The sequence below is a fragment of the Triticum aestivum genome, chromosome 5A (assembly GCF_018294505.1).
Source record: "Triticum aestivum cultivar Chinese Spring chromosome 5A, IWGSC CS RefSeq v2.1, whole genome shotgun sequence".
NCBI classification, from domain to species: domain Eukaryota; kingdom Viridiplantae; phylum Streptophyta; class Magnoliopsida; order Poales; family Poaceae; genus Triticum; species Triticum aestivum.
In genome coordinates this window covers 375,125,593-375,139,187 of record NC_057806.1, presented here as the reverse complement: position 1 = coordinate 375,139,187, position 13,595 = coordinate 375,125,593, and the positions used below count along the sequence as shown (strand labels likewise).

Sequence of the window (13,595 nt, the reverse complement as noted above, 5' to 3'; positions counted from 1 at the left end):
GTTGCGTCAGGACATGTGGGCATATTTGCTTCGTGCCACACACATGGAATGGGGATGAGTAACACTTGTTGGGCGTGTGCCATGAAGTAGCTATGCCCACACGTGCGGGCAATTCTAATATTAGTCCACACACAGTCCGTGTGGACTGCCTCCTGCTCACGCCACACACGGCGTGTGGGTGAATGTCTAGTATGCCACACGTGTGGACGTTATCATGATCCTATTTTTTTTATAGAAAAACAAAAAGATTCGTGATTTCTCGGAAAAACAAAAAAGCTCGTGAACTTTATACTAGTGTATTTGCTTCGACAACGTGATAGCGGCGGCCTGCGCGCGGGGGGTTAAAGCAGGGTTTTTGGCGTCTAGCCTCTCCCGTTGTCGCCTCCTCTCTCCCCACTCCGAGCCCCCTCTCCTCCCCGCCTTCCGCGCCGCCTCGCCCCGCCTCGAGATGCGGAGCCTCGCCGTCGCGAGCCCCGTCCCGCCAGCCGCCGCCCATCGACGGAGGCTCCGGCCGTCCGCCTCCGGCAGGTTCGTGGCATCTCATCATTTCCCTGGCCGCTAGCGTCGATAGGATCCTCTGTTGGCACAACAAGCTCCGACGGCGCGGTCCACGATTCGACCACGTCGAGTGCTGGCGGCGATCTTATACGCCGATAATGTATTAACCGTGGGCGCGGTTTTCCTGGGTTTCATTTGGGGGGGATGTTGTTTAGATTGCCTACTAAACGGGTCTTTCCGTGTTTGGTAATTTGACGATGCGCAGACATCACGAATCTGTACCATCTACGGTGTGGATATACTTGCCCGATTGTCTTGAACAGAAATGGACAGCATATAAGCTTATCAAAGATGTCACTTCCTCTGTTTTCGGCAAGTGCATGGCTTCCTTTAACTCCTGCAGTCAAACTGCTTTAACACTGACCACCAATATACGAGAAATTATTGTAACTTATATTGGTTGGATGAGAATAGCATTATTAGTTTTGTCAGGAGTAATATTTTCATATTTCGCAAAAAAAGGAGTAATATTTTCATAGTACATATTTGAAATAATAATATGTTTACTAACATACACATATAAAAAGTAACAGCCAAAGAAAACTGTTGATAATGGCGCACATGTTTATAATTTCATCTAACGCCAAATGTCAGGAGTAACGATCTACTATGGGAACATGCTCTGAAAGGGCGTATCAATAGTCAAGTCAATCTGAGATGCGATTTGTGCGCATCATACTAGTATGAACACGACAACCTGTGTATTCCCATTCTCTTACGCACGGTGTAACAATAGTTGCTAGGAGTTAGCCTTTACCTGGTAGGATGTTTGTATCTTTGAAGCAAGGACTGGAAGTATGAAATGGACAGTTCATTTGGCGGGAGTTTTCAACCAGAATGTGAAGTAACGAATATCGATCTATGGATCAAGAAATGGGAATGTCATATCATTTTCATCTTGAGTTCTTGATGAGTCACAGTTTGAAACTTGTGCTCCATATACAAGTCTACTTCAATTATAAAATAAATGGGTTACTAATGATACATTCCATCAATAACATGATTGTGAACTTTCAGCGGAGATAAGTTAGTTAATGCCAATTTTTTTTGCCAAGTTGTATCTTCTTAGATTGGACATTCTGCACCGCTGTCACTATTTGTTTTATTTGGAAGTTTTTACTGCCGCTCTTTCAGTCCATCTCATCTTACACTAACATTATGCTGCTTGATAAATCTTCAGGGAAGTAGTTTCACAATGTTTGAAGTGTGAGATAAATCAGGACCGACCTATGGGAGCTCTAAGGTAGTGTTTTGTGCAATGAGTGTTGTTGTGACTTAATTAATTTCCTTTCAACTAGAAATGATCTGGCTTATATTTATCCAATATCCAAATTCTGAACGCTCAACGATGCTGCTGTCATTTGACCATTTCAATTGCTCCACCTGGCATTTCAAGCCCCAGTTGCATGCTCAATCTTCTATCTCTGATCTTCTCAAAGTCGTCGACTACATTGTTCCTAAAAAATATTCCCAGCCTTTCCGGAGTAATTAACTTCGGAACTCTTGTGCTATGCCCCTATCTGCATCAAGTTTTACCATATAGATGTTGTACTTCTTCACTAGTTCTACTTTGATGTCAGTTATGCCTCGCTAAATTTCAGCTAATATCCCATATTTGTTTCATTATCTTGTTCAGGATAGGTCACTCTCAAGGAAATTTGCCAAGACATGGTTCGAAGAATCTGCTCACACCAGCTGCTGGTAATTTGCCTTCCATCAGGCCATTGTTTTAATTGTTCAAGGACTCTAAATTAGCGCTACCATACCTTTTGCAATAGAAGTTTGTTAACCAACTTGATGTGTCAAAAAATCTTTTAAATCTTCAACTCTATCCACCAACACTATTTCTTGAACACTATAATTTGGTCTGCATTTTGATATATCCAGACCTGGTCAAAGGCTTGGCTATGGGCTGGGCCACGTTTGGGCTGCCTCAAATGCTTGGCCTGAGCCCAACCTGACTCGAGAACAAATCCAAACAAGTACTCCCTCCATCCCATAATGTAAGACGTTTTTTGAGTGTAGTGTCGAAAAACGTCTTGCATTATGGGACGGAGGGAGTAGTGTTTTCTACTTTACCCTACTTTTATTCAATAAAAATATTAGTTTATACCATTCTAATGAAAAAAAGAAGCAGTTATATTTTTAAATAGAATATGAATTTAGCTGCTTACTGGTCCATAGGCTCAGTTCATGCCCTCTTTTTCAAACCCAGCCTGGCCACAGGCCCATGAACAGGTTTGGTACTGTCCATCTCAATAACACCGTTACAAGGGAAAGCCTCAATCTTGTAGCATCAACTTATTTTGGGATATCCAGGGGCAGAGCCAGATTAATATATCCAGGAGGGCCAATTTATAACATTGGGTCCAAATAGGAGGCTCTCATTAGCATCTCCTAGTTCTTGGGGACATCTACTTTTGTCCATTGTTAAAAAAAGCACGCCTAGGCATGCGCTTAAGCATGCCTAGGCGCTAGGCGACATCAGAACGCCTAGTGCTTAATTGTGCTAGGCGTGCGCTTATGCGAGATATGCACTATGAAGTGGCATCTCCATAAGAGTGGCTAAGTTTTGACGTTGTCGAGGCGACAGCAGAATGCCTAGTGCTTAATCGTGCTAGGCGTGCGCTTATGCGAGATATGCACTATGAAGTGGCATCTCCATAAGAGTGGCTAAGTTTTGACGTTGTCTCGCCAAGCCTATCACAACCCTCCTCCTTTACCTGGACTTGGGGTCGGCTACGTTGAGACAATGTAGGCAACATAGGCGCTATGAAGAGGCAAAATTAGGGAGTTACGCTTAGCGCTTTTTGACCATGCTTTTGCGGTTCTTCTATGTCTGCTTTTCATCTTAGGTTTCAATTTCATATGCTCTGGTTGGTGTTATATTTTAGGTGTACATACAGTTTAAACCTTTCTATCAACCAGACATGTACGTTGTAACCATCTAAGATTTGCTGTTTACTGCAGCAGCCATTTCAGTTGAACAAGTTGAAGTCAGTACCTATCTTCCAAAAGGTGATATGTGGTCTGTGCACAAGTTTGGTGGCACTTGCATGGGAACACCTCAGAGAATTCAGAATGTTGCTGATGTAGTTCTTGGTGACTCTTCCGAGAGGAAGCTGATAATTGTCTCTGCAATGTCCAAAGTTACTGACATGATGTACAGTCTCGTGCATAAGGCTCAGTCAAGGGATGATTCTTACACAGAAGAATTGGATAAAGTTTTTGAGAAGCATATGGCTGCAGCGAAAGATCTTCTTGATGGAGAAAACCTTGCAAGATTTTTGTCTCAGTTGCATTCGGACATCAGTAACCTGAGAGCAATGCTTCGTGCTATTTATATAGGTTTGAGATATTAATTCCTCATAATTCATGGTATTTTGTTTTAAAGTGGCTAGTCTTGATTGATCGTTAGGTCCCTCAAAAAAATGTTTTTTGTATGGCACCCCTCGAAATATGCTCTTTCTCTGATTATTGGATCTTTCTTTTATTGCTATTGCTGTTATGGGGAGATCGTTGATGTCTGCCAGATCCTGAGTTTTTCATGCTTTAAATTTACATTGGAAGTACCATTGTCTTGTTTGAATTTATTTCATGTAAAACTTACAAAAAATTGTATTTGTTTGAGTGGTCACAATTTGTCCACCGCTTCCCCTACTCCCCACTACTTTTTTTTTGCGAATCCACTACCCCTTTCCATACATGTGCTTCTGGTCACTTGATGTATGACGGAAACTAGTTGGGGAACAGCCTTTACATGTGGTTTACTGTCAGCTAGGGTACACATGTGCTGATTAGTATGTTCACTTCTAATTTTCATCTAATTTTCTTTTATTTCAGAAAGACATAGAATCTTGCTTTACATCATTTTTCACTTCACCGGTTACAACTTCTCTTGGAGCACATCCTTGACCAGTGACTAGTATTTTGTTATTTCCATCTTTCATCTTACTAATGTACTAATGGTTGACTTACCTGCTACCATTTAGTAAATAGGCAATAATGTGAGAGTCGTAATCCTTCTAGATGTGTAACATCTTGGTTCTATTTGTGTATACTTGCAGCTGGACATGCAACAGAATCTTTCTCTGAATTCGTTGTTGGGCATGGGGAGTTGTGGTCATCTCAGATGCTATCGTATGCTGTGCAGAAGGTACACATGAAAAGTGCTTATAAAGTTCTGATATTATACAACTTATTAATGTATAATTGCTGCAGCAAATTTATGCACTTCAACACATGCTGCTTGCCTGCTTCGACATCCTATAATTGGAAAATTTCTCAGTTTTTTCTATGCTATTTGAAGTTGCATTATCTTATGTGACTCGCTAACTAAACGACAACTACACAATAACATTCGTACTACATTAATAGTCCCACAGTGTCACAAGCTGAATTAATAATACACCTAGGAAAACGGAAGGTAAGCATCAGTGGTGAGAGCATAGGAGCTTCAAGTTTTGAAGGGCTGTTCTGCAAGATTTTTTTAATTAAGTAGCACAATGCCCGTCCATTGCTACGAAGCCATAAAAAAAGACGAGGAGTAACCACTGGCTTAGGAGATCGTCAAAAGATGATCGTGTCCTGCGGCTGTTACATGGTTCATGATTAAAAAGAGATAAAAAGAAAGATAGGTTGCAGTCGTTAAAGAATCTTAAGCGGACCATAGTAGGTCCTTTGCAAGATCTATTGTGAGATAACATTTGAATTTTGAAACATAGGAGAATGGGCATGAGTAAGTTGAATGTACAAGTGGATTAGGTAGGAGAACAACGTCTATCGCCGCGTTGGAATTGTGATTTGCTCACTCTCTTCTACTATGATAATACTCCCTCCGTCCGGAAATACTTGTCAAAGAAATGGATGTATCTAGAGACAGTTTAGTTCTAGATAAATCCACTTTTATCCATTTCTGCGACGAGTAATTCCGGATGGAGGGAGTATGATATAGAACTGGAAGAATTGGTTGGGAAGATAAACTAAAATCAAGACCCTGAATTGGAGTGCATACTTACATTTAAAATTTGTGTTTCTACAACTGTTATTCTCACATTAGGGGTAGCAGTGTGTTTGTTTATCTAGGATAGTGTGACCTAAGTAAAAGTAACAAATTTGTTTATTTTTGTCTCTTGGAAGGTTGCTAGTCCCTCATGTGGGTAGAAGTGTATTTGTTTATTTGCGTGGTCCCACATGTGAACTCACCACCAACTCCAACTTTTGTAAGTAGGAAAGATTTGTAGGGTTTTTTGTGACTTTGTGAGCTTTCAACACTATGTGATGTTGTAGTTCAGCCCTTATCCTAAAGTTCCTTACAGGATGTGCATCCACCACCATATCCTGCTGTTGTTCGGTACTGAGATGATGCAAAAACATTGTGGCTAAACTCAATTACAGGAGCAGTGGCTCATGATACTGCTTTCTCCTAGTGACAAAGTTTATGTATTACTTTCCCTTCATCTTCTTTCATAATCTAGATGTTTTGACCTAGTGTTAACCGTTCTGAACAAACTGACCTTTACTCTCTGATCTAACTTATGCAGTCTGGAGCATCTTGTAGTTGGATGGATACAAGAGAAGTTCTAGTTGTAAAACCTAGTGGTCCTGACATGGTAGATCCTGATTATGAGGAATCTGAGAAGCGACTCGAGAAATGGTTTTCACGCCAACCTGCTGAGATAATAGTTGCTACTGGCTTTATCGCGAGTACAGCTGAAAACATCCCTACTACTCTGAAAAGGGATGGAAGCGATTTCTCAGCAGCAATAATTGGTTCTCTTGTTAGGGCACGCCAGGTCACAATCTGGACCGATGTTGATGGGGTATTTAGTGCCGATCCTAGAAAAGGTTTGTAGAACATGGGTATTGTGCTTTTGAACTAAATATTTTCTATTGGATTCATTCAACTTGCTGTGTTGAACATTGACACACACATAATATTTTGGGGGAGTATCTAGTGCATGGAGATCTTCTATTTCTCTTGCACAAAGGAATTAAGAATGTATCTGATTGACAATCATCTGATTAATGCAGTCAGCGAGGCTGTGATCTTAAGCACATTATCATATCAGGAGGCCTGGGAAATGGTAATTTCTCTATTCTTGAACACTTGCGCACATTACTATTTTTCAGCTTTTACTCATGTTGAGCATGGCGACATAAATAGTTGGCTGGAAGCTGCATGATATGCAGCAGGGGCTCTTCCAAAATAAATAAATAAATAATGTTTGCCACTTTAAAAGTCTTTTGGTTGAGCTGGAGTTGCTTGTTGGGCATGAGAACCTAGCAACAGTGGGATCGCTGTGCACTAAATTTATTCATTTCTTGCAACACCAAACTTCATTGCTAACTTGGATCTGTTTTTTGCAGTCATACTTTGGAGCAAATGTGTTGCATCCCCGTACCATTATACCTGTGATGAAAGACAATATTCCCATTGTCATTAGGAACATGTTCAATCTCTCTGCCCCTGGAACTGTGATTTGCAAGCAGCCTGCTAACGAAGATGCTGATCTGGATGCTTGTGTCAAATCATTTGCTACTATAGATAAATTGGCCCTTGTTAACGTTGAAGGGTAAGTTGGTATTTTTTGTTCTTGAACCTGTAAGTTGTAATTTGAATAATCTGGTTATGATTTTTAATCTCTGTGATACAGTACGATCATGATCTTCATTAGCTTCAAAAAACGGTGCCTGTGTCTTGTGTTTGTGTTGAGTCCCAGTTTATCGTAGATTTTTCAATTCTAATCAGTGTTTGGTGCTGACCTAGCAAGCTGAACTCATCACATAATAGAGCTATCAACATGCAAGTGGATGCCATGACTTCGTATTATAATGGTTTCTTCTATTTTATTAATGATCTCCATATCTTTCTTTTAGAACTGGAATGGCTGGTGTTCCAGGTACATCAAGTGCCATATTTAGTGCTGTAAAAGAGGTCGGAGCTAATGTTATCATGATATCTCAGGTAGTTCATGTCTTTCAATCTTTTGTATCTCCATAATCCATATGATTCATTTAGGTTCTTCCTCACTCTAAGATATGTGCAGGCTAGCAGTGAACACTCGATATGTTTTGCTGTTCCAGAAAAGGAAGTTGCAGCAGTCTCTGCAGCCTTGCATGTTAGGTTTCGTGAGGCATTAGCAGCAGGAAGGCTCTCTAAGGTGATTCTTGTCTTTGAAAAACATGACCTTTATATAAATCCAACCGAAGTTTCTCTAATATAGATGTATCAAACTTAAGTAGTATACTTTTCAACACTAAATTTGCCTATTCACTCTTCAACCCTGAACTATTAAGTCTTTGAATTGAACCACTCGAACCATTGAAGTAGTCCGCTTTTCACCCTCAGGTTGTTTCACAATTGGTTTGGGTGCAATGGACACCACATGTCCTCACGTCACTTGCTTGCCACTTCACATGACAAAAACAAACAATCTAAAACAGACTATATCATTTGGGAAAAGCAGGTATACAGAAATTTAGGGCGTGTACAATGGTGCTATCTTAGGAGTGCCACATAGGATAAATGCTGAGGTGGATGAGAGAGAAACCGACTTGCCTTCTCTTAATCAAGAGATGATCTCTTAGCATGATTTCTCTCACCACATATTTAGGTATATGTAGTTACTAAAGATAAGACTAAGATATAACCCATTGTACATGCCTTATCAAAATTATGTGGCGAGGTTAAGATAAGACTGCCTTATCAACCACTGTACATGCCCTTACTAGAAATGGAAGAACAATTGGTAGACATTGATATAAAAAAAAACCTGGTGACATGGAAGTGAGGTGGCAAGTGGCATCCATGTCAGCTAAAACTACTTGCCAAACCACTTGCGGGTGAAAAGTGGACTATTCCAATAGTTCAAGGTGGAAAAATAAACTTCTGCAAGAGTTCAAGGTTGGAAATGGACTTTTTTCGTATATGGACAAACATGGCTAGATGAATAGACATGTAGAAGCAAATTAAGAAAATCAAACTTGGCATAGCATCACCGTCTCACCGATATGTTAATAATTTTGAAAGTATTTGTCCTGTCAACTTTTTGTGAATATTTGTTGCATTGTCTTTATCAAAACAAACATAATACTACCTCTGTACCAAAATATAAGACGTTTTTGTAGGCTCTTATATTTTGATAAGGAGGGAGTAATTTGGAAATTATCATGTTGTAGTCTTTGTCAATGTTTTGCTAAAGAAACTATTGTTGTCATGCAAACGTGTAGCAAAGTATTTATTGTGTTAAACCAGACAAATTCATGTGTTGCACACAATTCTTTTCAGGTTGAAGTCATTCATGATTGCAGCATTCTTGCTGCTGTTGGCCTGAGAATGGCAAGTACTCCTGGAGTCAGTGCAATCCTTTTTGATGCTCTAGCAAAGGTGCTTACAGTTTTGGGTTGGTAAAATTGGGATTTCCATTTATACTGGATTCATTTACCCTGTAACAATTGGCGCAGGCAAACATTAATGTACGAGCAATAGCTCAAGGTTGCAGTGAGTACAATATTACTGTTGTATTGAAGCAAGAAGATTGTGTCAGGGCTCTAAGAGCTGCTCACTCAAGGTTCTTCCTCTCAAAAACCACACTTGCTATTGGGGTCATTGGACCTGGTTTGATTGGGGCAACACTGCTCAACCAGCTCAGGGACCAGGTATCTTGAGTCTGATACTCATATTATGTACTGAACAATATTCATTTGTTTTAATTTATCATGGAGTTGTAACATCTCATGCCAACGATTATAAAATGTATATCCACAAAGAGGTAGAGATTTGACATCTCATGCCTAGGATTTAAAACAATGCTGTCAGTGTGATTTGTTCAAAAATCCTGATAAATACTTGGTTTGAAATAATAAAGTGGTCATTTGTGTCATGTTGTGGTATTTTGTAGTTCAATTAATGACGAGCGGTAGTTCATCGTTGACGTTTCATCTAGTTGCCCAACCAGATTGGAAGGGAAACGCTAAGATCTTCCTATCTAACATGGGCAACTATGCATGAGAATAACATAATATAATTGTTTCATTTTATGTTCAACATGACTGGAACTTTAGTGTAAGCCATCTTTGCTACAAAATCTACATGGAAAATGAAGTGTTGGGCTTGACCTGACAACGGAACAATTTGAAGGTAGAGTTCACTGTTCAGTACACTTTTAGTCCATGCTGATTGAACTTTTATGCAGGTAGCAGTCCTGAAGGAAAATATGAATATTGATGTGCGTGTCATCGGAATAACTGGCGCAAGCACGATGCTTTTGAGTGACACGTATATAACTGACCACCCCCCCCCCCCCCCCCCCCCCCAAAACTAATTGTTCCTTTGTTTTGCGATTGTGCTGCTTTTCTGCAAAGATTTACCTTCATTTCTGTTGATAAATCTTCTTCCTTGATTGACTAAAAGTGGGTGCTTTCCGATGAATCTCTGCTTGTCTTTTTTTTGGGCATTTCCCATGACTGTCAATGGCATCATGTAACTAGAATTCCTGGTTACCCATTACACTTTTGTTTGCTCCCTCATTAATGACCTAATATTGTAGTTTGGGAGTTATTTAATGTTGCATTACAATTAGTTAGGCAGGATCCTGAGAGATTTTGAATTAGATACAAACCAGTACTGATATATTTTTTCTGTCTCACCGAAACTGTTTCATTAACCAAATTAATAATTTGGCCATCATTTCGTATTTTAGTTTAATATTGCTGAAGTATATATGTGCATTGCCTAGCCCTTTCCATCAGTTTGGACTTTTGGTTGCGTTGGCTAGTGCATGAAGCTTGACGAATATTATATTAATATGTTGCATTCCTCTTCATTTACATGTCTCACAGTTTTTTTTGGGGGGGTTTCTTTGTGTAGGGGAGTAGACCTAACCAGGTGGAAAGAAGAAATGCAAAAGGAAGCAAAACCAGCTGATCTTGCTAATTTTGTTCGCCATTTGTCTGAGGACCATGTGTTTCCAAACAAAGTATTGGTGGACTGCACAGCAGATACAAATGTGGCATCTCACTACTATGATTGGTTGAAGAAGGGTATCCATGTCATCACACCGAATAAAAAAGCAAATTCTGGTCCACTTGATCGGGTAAACGTTTGGCTGGCTAAACATATTTCTGTGCCTTTTGTTTTTGAAATAATATTTAAGCTCTTTAATGATCATGGACTGTACATCAATTGACTTCACATTGCGAGCTTTAAATGGACCGAGTCTACTTTGGTGCATATGTTAATATGAAATGAAAAAAGAGGCACACATAATGATGATTTTTACAAAAACTTTTCCAATTTAAATGACCAGCCAGTTATTTAAATGCCCAGTCGTCAAATATTAGTCAGTGAGCGGAAACATGGCTGCTCAATAATTTTAAATTCTGTATTTGAGATCTTGTTGCTCTCAGAATGAAGATCCTGAACACACATCAATGTTCATCCCCTGTGTACTAACTCTAACATGCACCTCTGCATGCCAGATTGTCTGCTGGATTGTATAAACTAAAGAAAATGTTTTTGTGTGTGCAGTATCTGAAACTAAGGACTCTACAGCGTGCATCATATACTCATTACTTTTATGAAGCAACTGTTGGTGCAGGCCTGCCAATAATTAGCACCCTGCGAGGTCTTCTGGAGACAGGTGACAAGATATTGCGTATTGAAGGCATTTTCAGGTGTGTTTATGCTTCAGGAACACAAACCAAGTTTTACTTTCACAAACTATATTTTTAAGCTAGTCACAAGATATGTCAATGGAATTACTTGCAGAAGTAGATGCTCTTTTTGTTCATGAATATAGGTTTTTGTTTCAAAAGCTTTTGCACACCTTTTCATTAAGAGAAATATGTTTTGGTTACAAGAGAATAGCAGCAGGGCGAACAACAGTCCACTGGCACAGTGTTTTTTTATGTTCAATAAATATAGTACTAAGATGCTGGCTGACACAATGTTGACTGTTTCAATTGCAGTGGAACTCTGAGTTATATTTTCAACAATTTTGAAGGAACAAGGAGCTTTAGTGATGTTGTTGCTGAAGCAAAAGAAGCTGGATACACTGAGCCAGACCCAAGAGATGATCTATCTGGAACAGATGTTGCCAGAAAGGTAGATCTTGATTTCTTTTGAAGATACTGCCACAAATTCCATGCTATTTTTTACCATACTGCTCTACCCAGATATATCAATTTGGTCGACTCATTTCTGATTCCCATTTCATATCAACAATAAGCTTTGCAACATCTATTTTGATTTGGACTAAGCCTTCCCTATTAGCCAAGTCAAATACTCTTGGGTGACATTGGGTACCAGATATGCCCTTGGAGCCTTTATCCAAGGTTCCACATTCTTCCTTGGCCCATTTCTCTGGCAGGATTCCTCTCAAGTATATATTTAGTCTTGTGCATATAAACAGGTGTTCCCATATGCAGTTTCCCTTCACTTGCCCTTGGTTAACATTTCAATCTCTCTCAAGCTTACTATTCCATCTGCTTCTCGAATGCAATGTTGATCTCGCATTTCATATCCAATCACTTGACGAGGTTTCTAGCTTTTCCTTGTTTAGGTAGACAATGCCATATCTGCGAACCAAAACGTAGTTCTGACAGACGTTATATTCTTTGATGACTTGGGTAAAATGAAAGAAAAAATATATACTGGGTTAACAATTTCGGCTTTGTTGTTCCAGTCTTTATTTTACGAACTTATGTTTTCCATTAACATTTTTTGTTAAGTGTTTCATTATAATTTGTGGCCTTTGGGTTGAGCAGGTCATTATCCTTGCAAGGGAGTCTGGTTTGAGACTTGAGCTTTCGGATATCCCGGTAGAGAGCCTTGTGCCAGAGGCGCTAAAGGTAAGGACCGGTTATATCTTATTCATAATAGTCAATACCCTGTTACACATTTACAGCTTTACACATGCTAGCTGGGTTTGCCTGCAGTCATGCTCGTCGCCAAATGAATTCATGCAAAAGCTACCATCGTTTGACCAGGATTGGGCCAGACAGCGCCATGAGGCTGAGGCTGCAGGCGAAGTGAGTAAACCTCTTTCGCTTTCTTAAATTGCCCCCATGTTAGTTTCAATTCATAGCATGTGACTATAACCAGAATTGTTCAAATTCCCAAATCTAAATTGCCCACTCCAGTACATCTACTCTGGATGTTTGCAAACTTTTTTGAGTAGAGGTGATTGAGTTTTATAACCTGAAGGTACTGCGGTATGTGGGAGTGGTGGACGTGCTGAACGGAAAGGGAAGGGTAGAACTGCAGAGGTACAAGAGGGACCACCCATTTGCCCAGCTATCTGGTTCCGACAACATCATCGCCTTCACCACTTCGAGGTACAAGGAGCAGCCGCTGATCGTGCGAGGGCCGGGCGCAGGCGCGGAGGTGACTGCCGGAGGCGTCTTCTGCGACATCCTGCGGCTGGCGTCCTACCTCGGCGCCCCCTCATAGACATCTGCGCCTGTATTGGTAGATTTTCTGGGGTAGACGGACGGCAACTTGTACTCTTCTTGCACAATATTGGACTTGGTAGCATTTTGTTCTGAATGCTTGCGAGGAAAGCAAATAAGGTGTTTTGTTTTGTTTGCCAGTGTGCTGTTCCTTGTTAGAGGGTGTAGGGATCAGGTGTTTTGTTTTGTTTTGTTTGCCACCCAGTCCCAGGCCATGCCACAACTGTTACTAAATTATCAATGCAATAATAAAGAAGGGAATGCCTCTTTCTACAACTGCCGGCCTTGGTGCTTTGCTGTTGTTGGCTTGGTATATATTTCAACTTACTGCAAGCCAGTGCTAGCTCTGAGAATATAGAATCAAATATCTGCAACTGCGAGAGGAGGGAGGTGAATTAACTTGCTTGCCCTCATTTCCTACCTGTAAGGATTTGTTTGAATGTGGAATCTCTGATTTTTCTCTTCCTAGTAAACTGTAGAGTGTCATCAACTCTCAGAGAGATGTGGATTCCAGAAAAGATATCAGTGTTCGGAATCAAACATGCCACCTCTCTATTTTTCTTCGTCAAGGTTCTATGGACTCA

The 13,595-nt window shown here is 40.2% G+C and overlaps 1 protein-coding gene across 2 annotated transcripts; it reads left to right on the top strand.

Moving 5' to 3' along the window:
- The first annotated feature begins 311 nt into the window (after positions 1 to 311).
- Positions 312 to 13,287, top strand: LOC123103441 (bifunctional aspartokinase/homoserine dehydrogenase 2, chloroplastic). Of its 2 annotated transcripts, none has more exons than XM_044525032.1 (19): positions 312 to 528; positions 1,739 to 1,801; positions 2,195 to 2,259; positions 3,532 to 3,906; positions 4,626 to 4,714; positions 6,102 to 6,405; positions 6,592 to 6,644; positions 6,928 to 7,133; positions 7,438 to 7,525; positions 7,608 to 7,721; positions 8,849 to 8,947; positions 9,025 to 9,219; positions 9,756 to 9,838; positions 10,430 to 10,655; positions 11,090 to 11,235; positions 11,530 to 11,665; positions 12,328 to 12,411; positions 12,499 to 12,591; positions 12,767 to 13,287. In XM_044525032.1, the coding sequence occupies exons 1-19, from the start codon at positions 449 to 451 to the stop codon at positions 13,010 to 13,012; spliced, it is 2,745 nt and encodes a 914-aa protein (XP_044380967.1). In that variant the 5' UTR covers positions 312 to 448; the 3' UTR covers positions 13,013 to 13,287. The 2 variants fall into 2 exon arrangements, with proteins under 2 accessions (XP_044380967.1, XP_044380966.1); XM_044525031.1 differs by having other exon boundaries at positions 3,529 to 3,906.
- The last annotated feature ends 308 nt before the right edge of the window (positions 13,288 to 13,595 follow it).

Coding starts and splice junctions, on each gene's coding strand:
- LOC123103441 (XM_044525031.1), top strand. CDS start 449: ATGCGGAGCCTCGCCGTCGCGAGCCCCGTCCCGCCAGCCGCCGCCCAT. Junction 7,722..8,848: donor CAGCAGGAAGGCTCTCTAAG/GTGATTCTTGTC, acceptor AATTCTTTTCAG/GTTGAAGTCATTCATGATTG. Junction 10,656..11,089: donor ATTCTGGTCCACTTGATCGG/GTAAACGTTTGG, acceptor TTGTGTGTGCAG/TATCTGAAACTAAGGACTCT.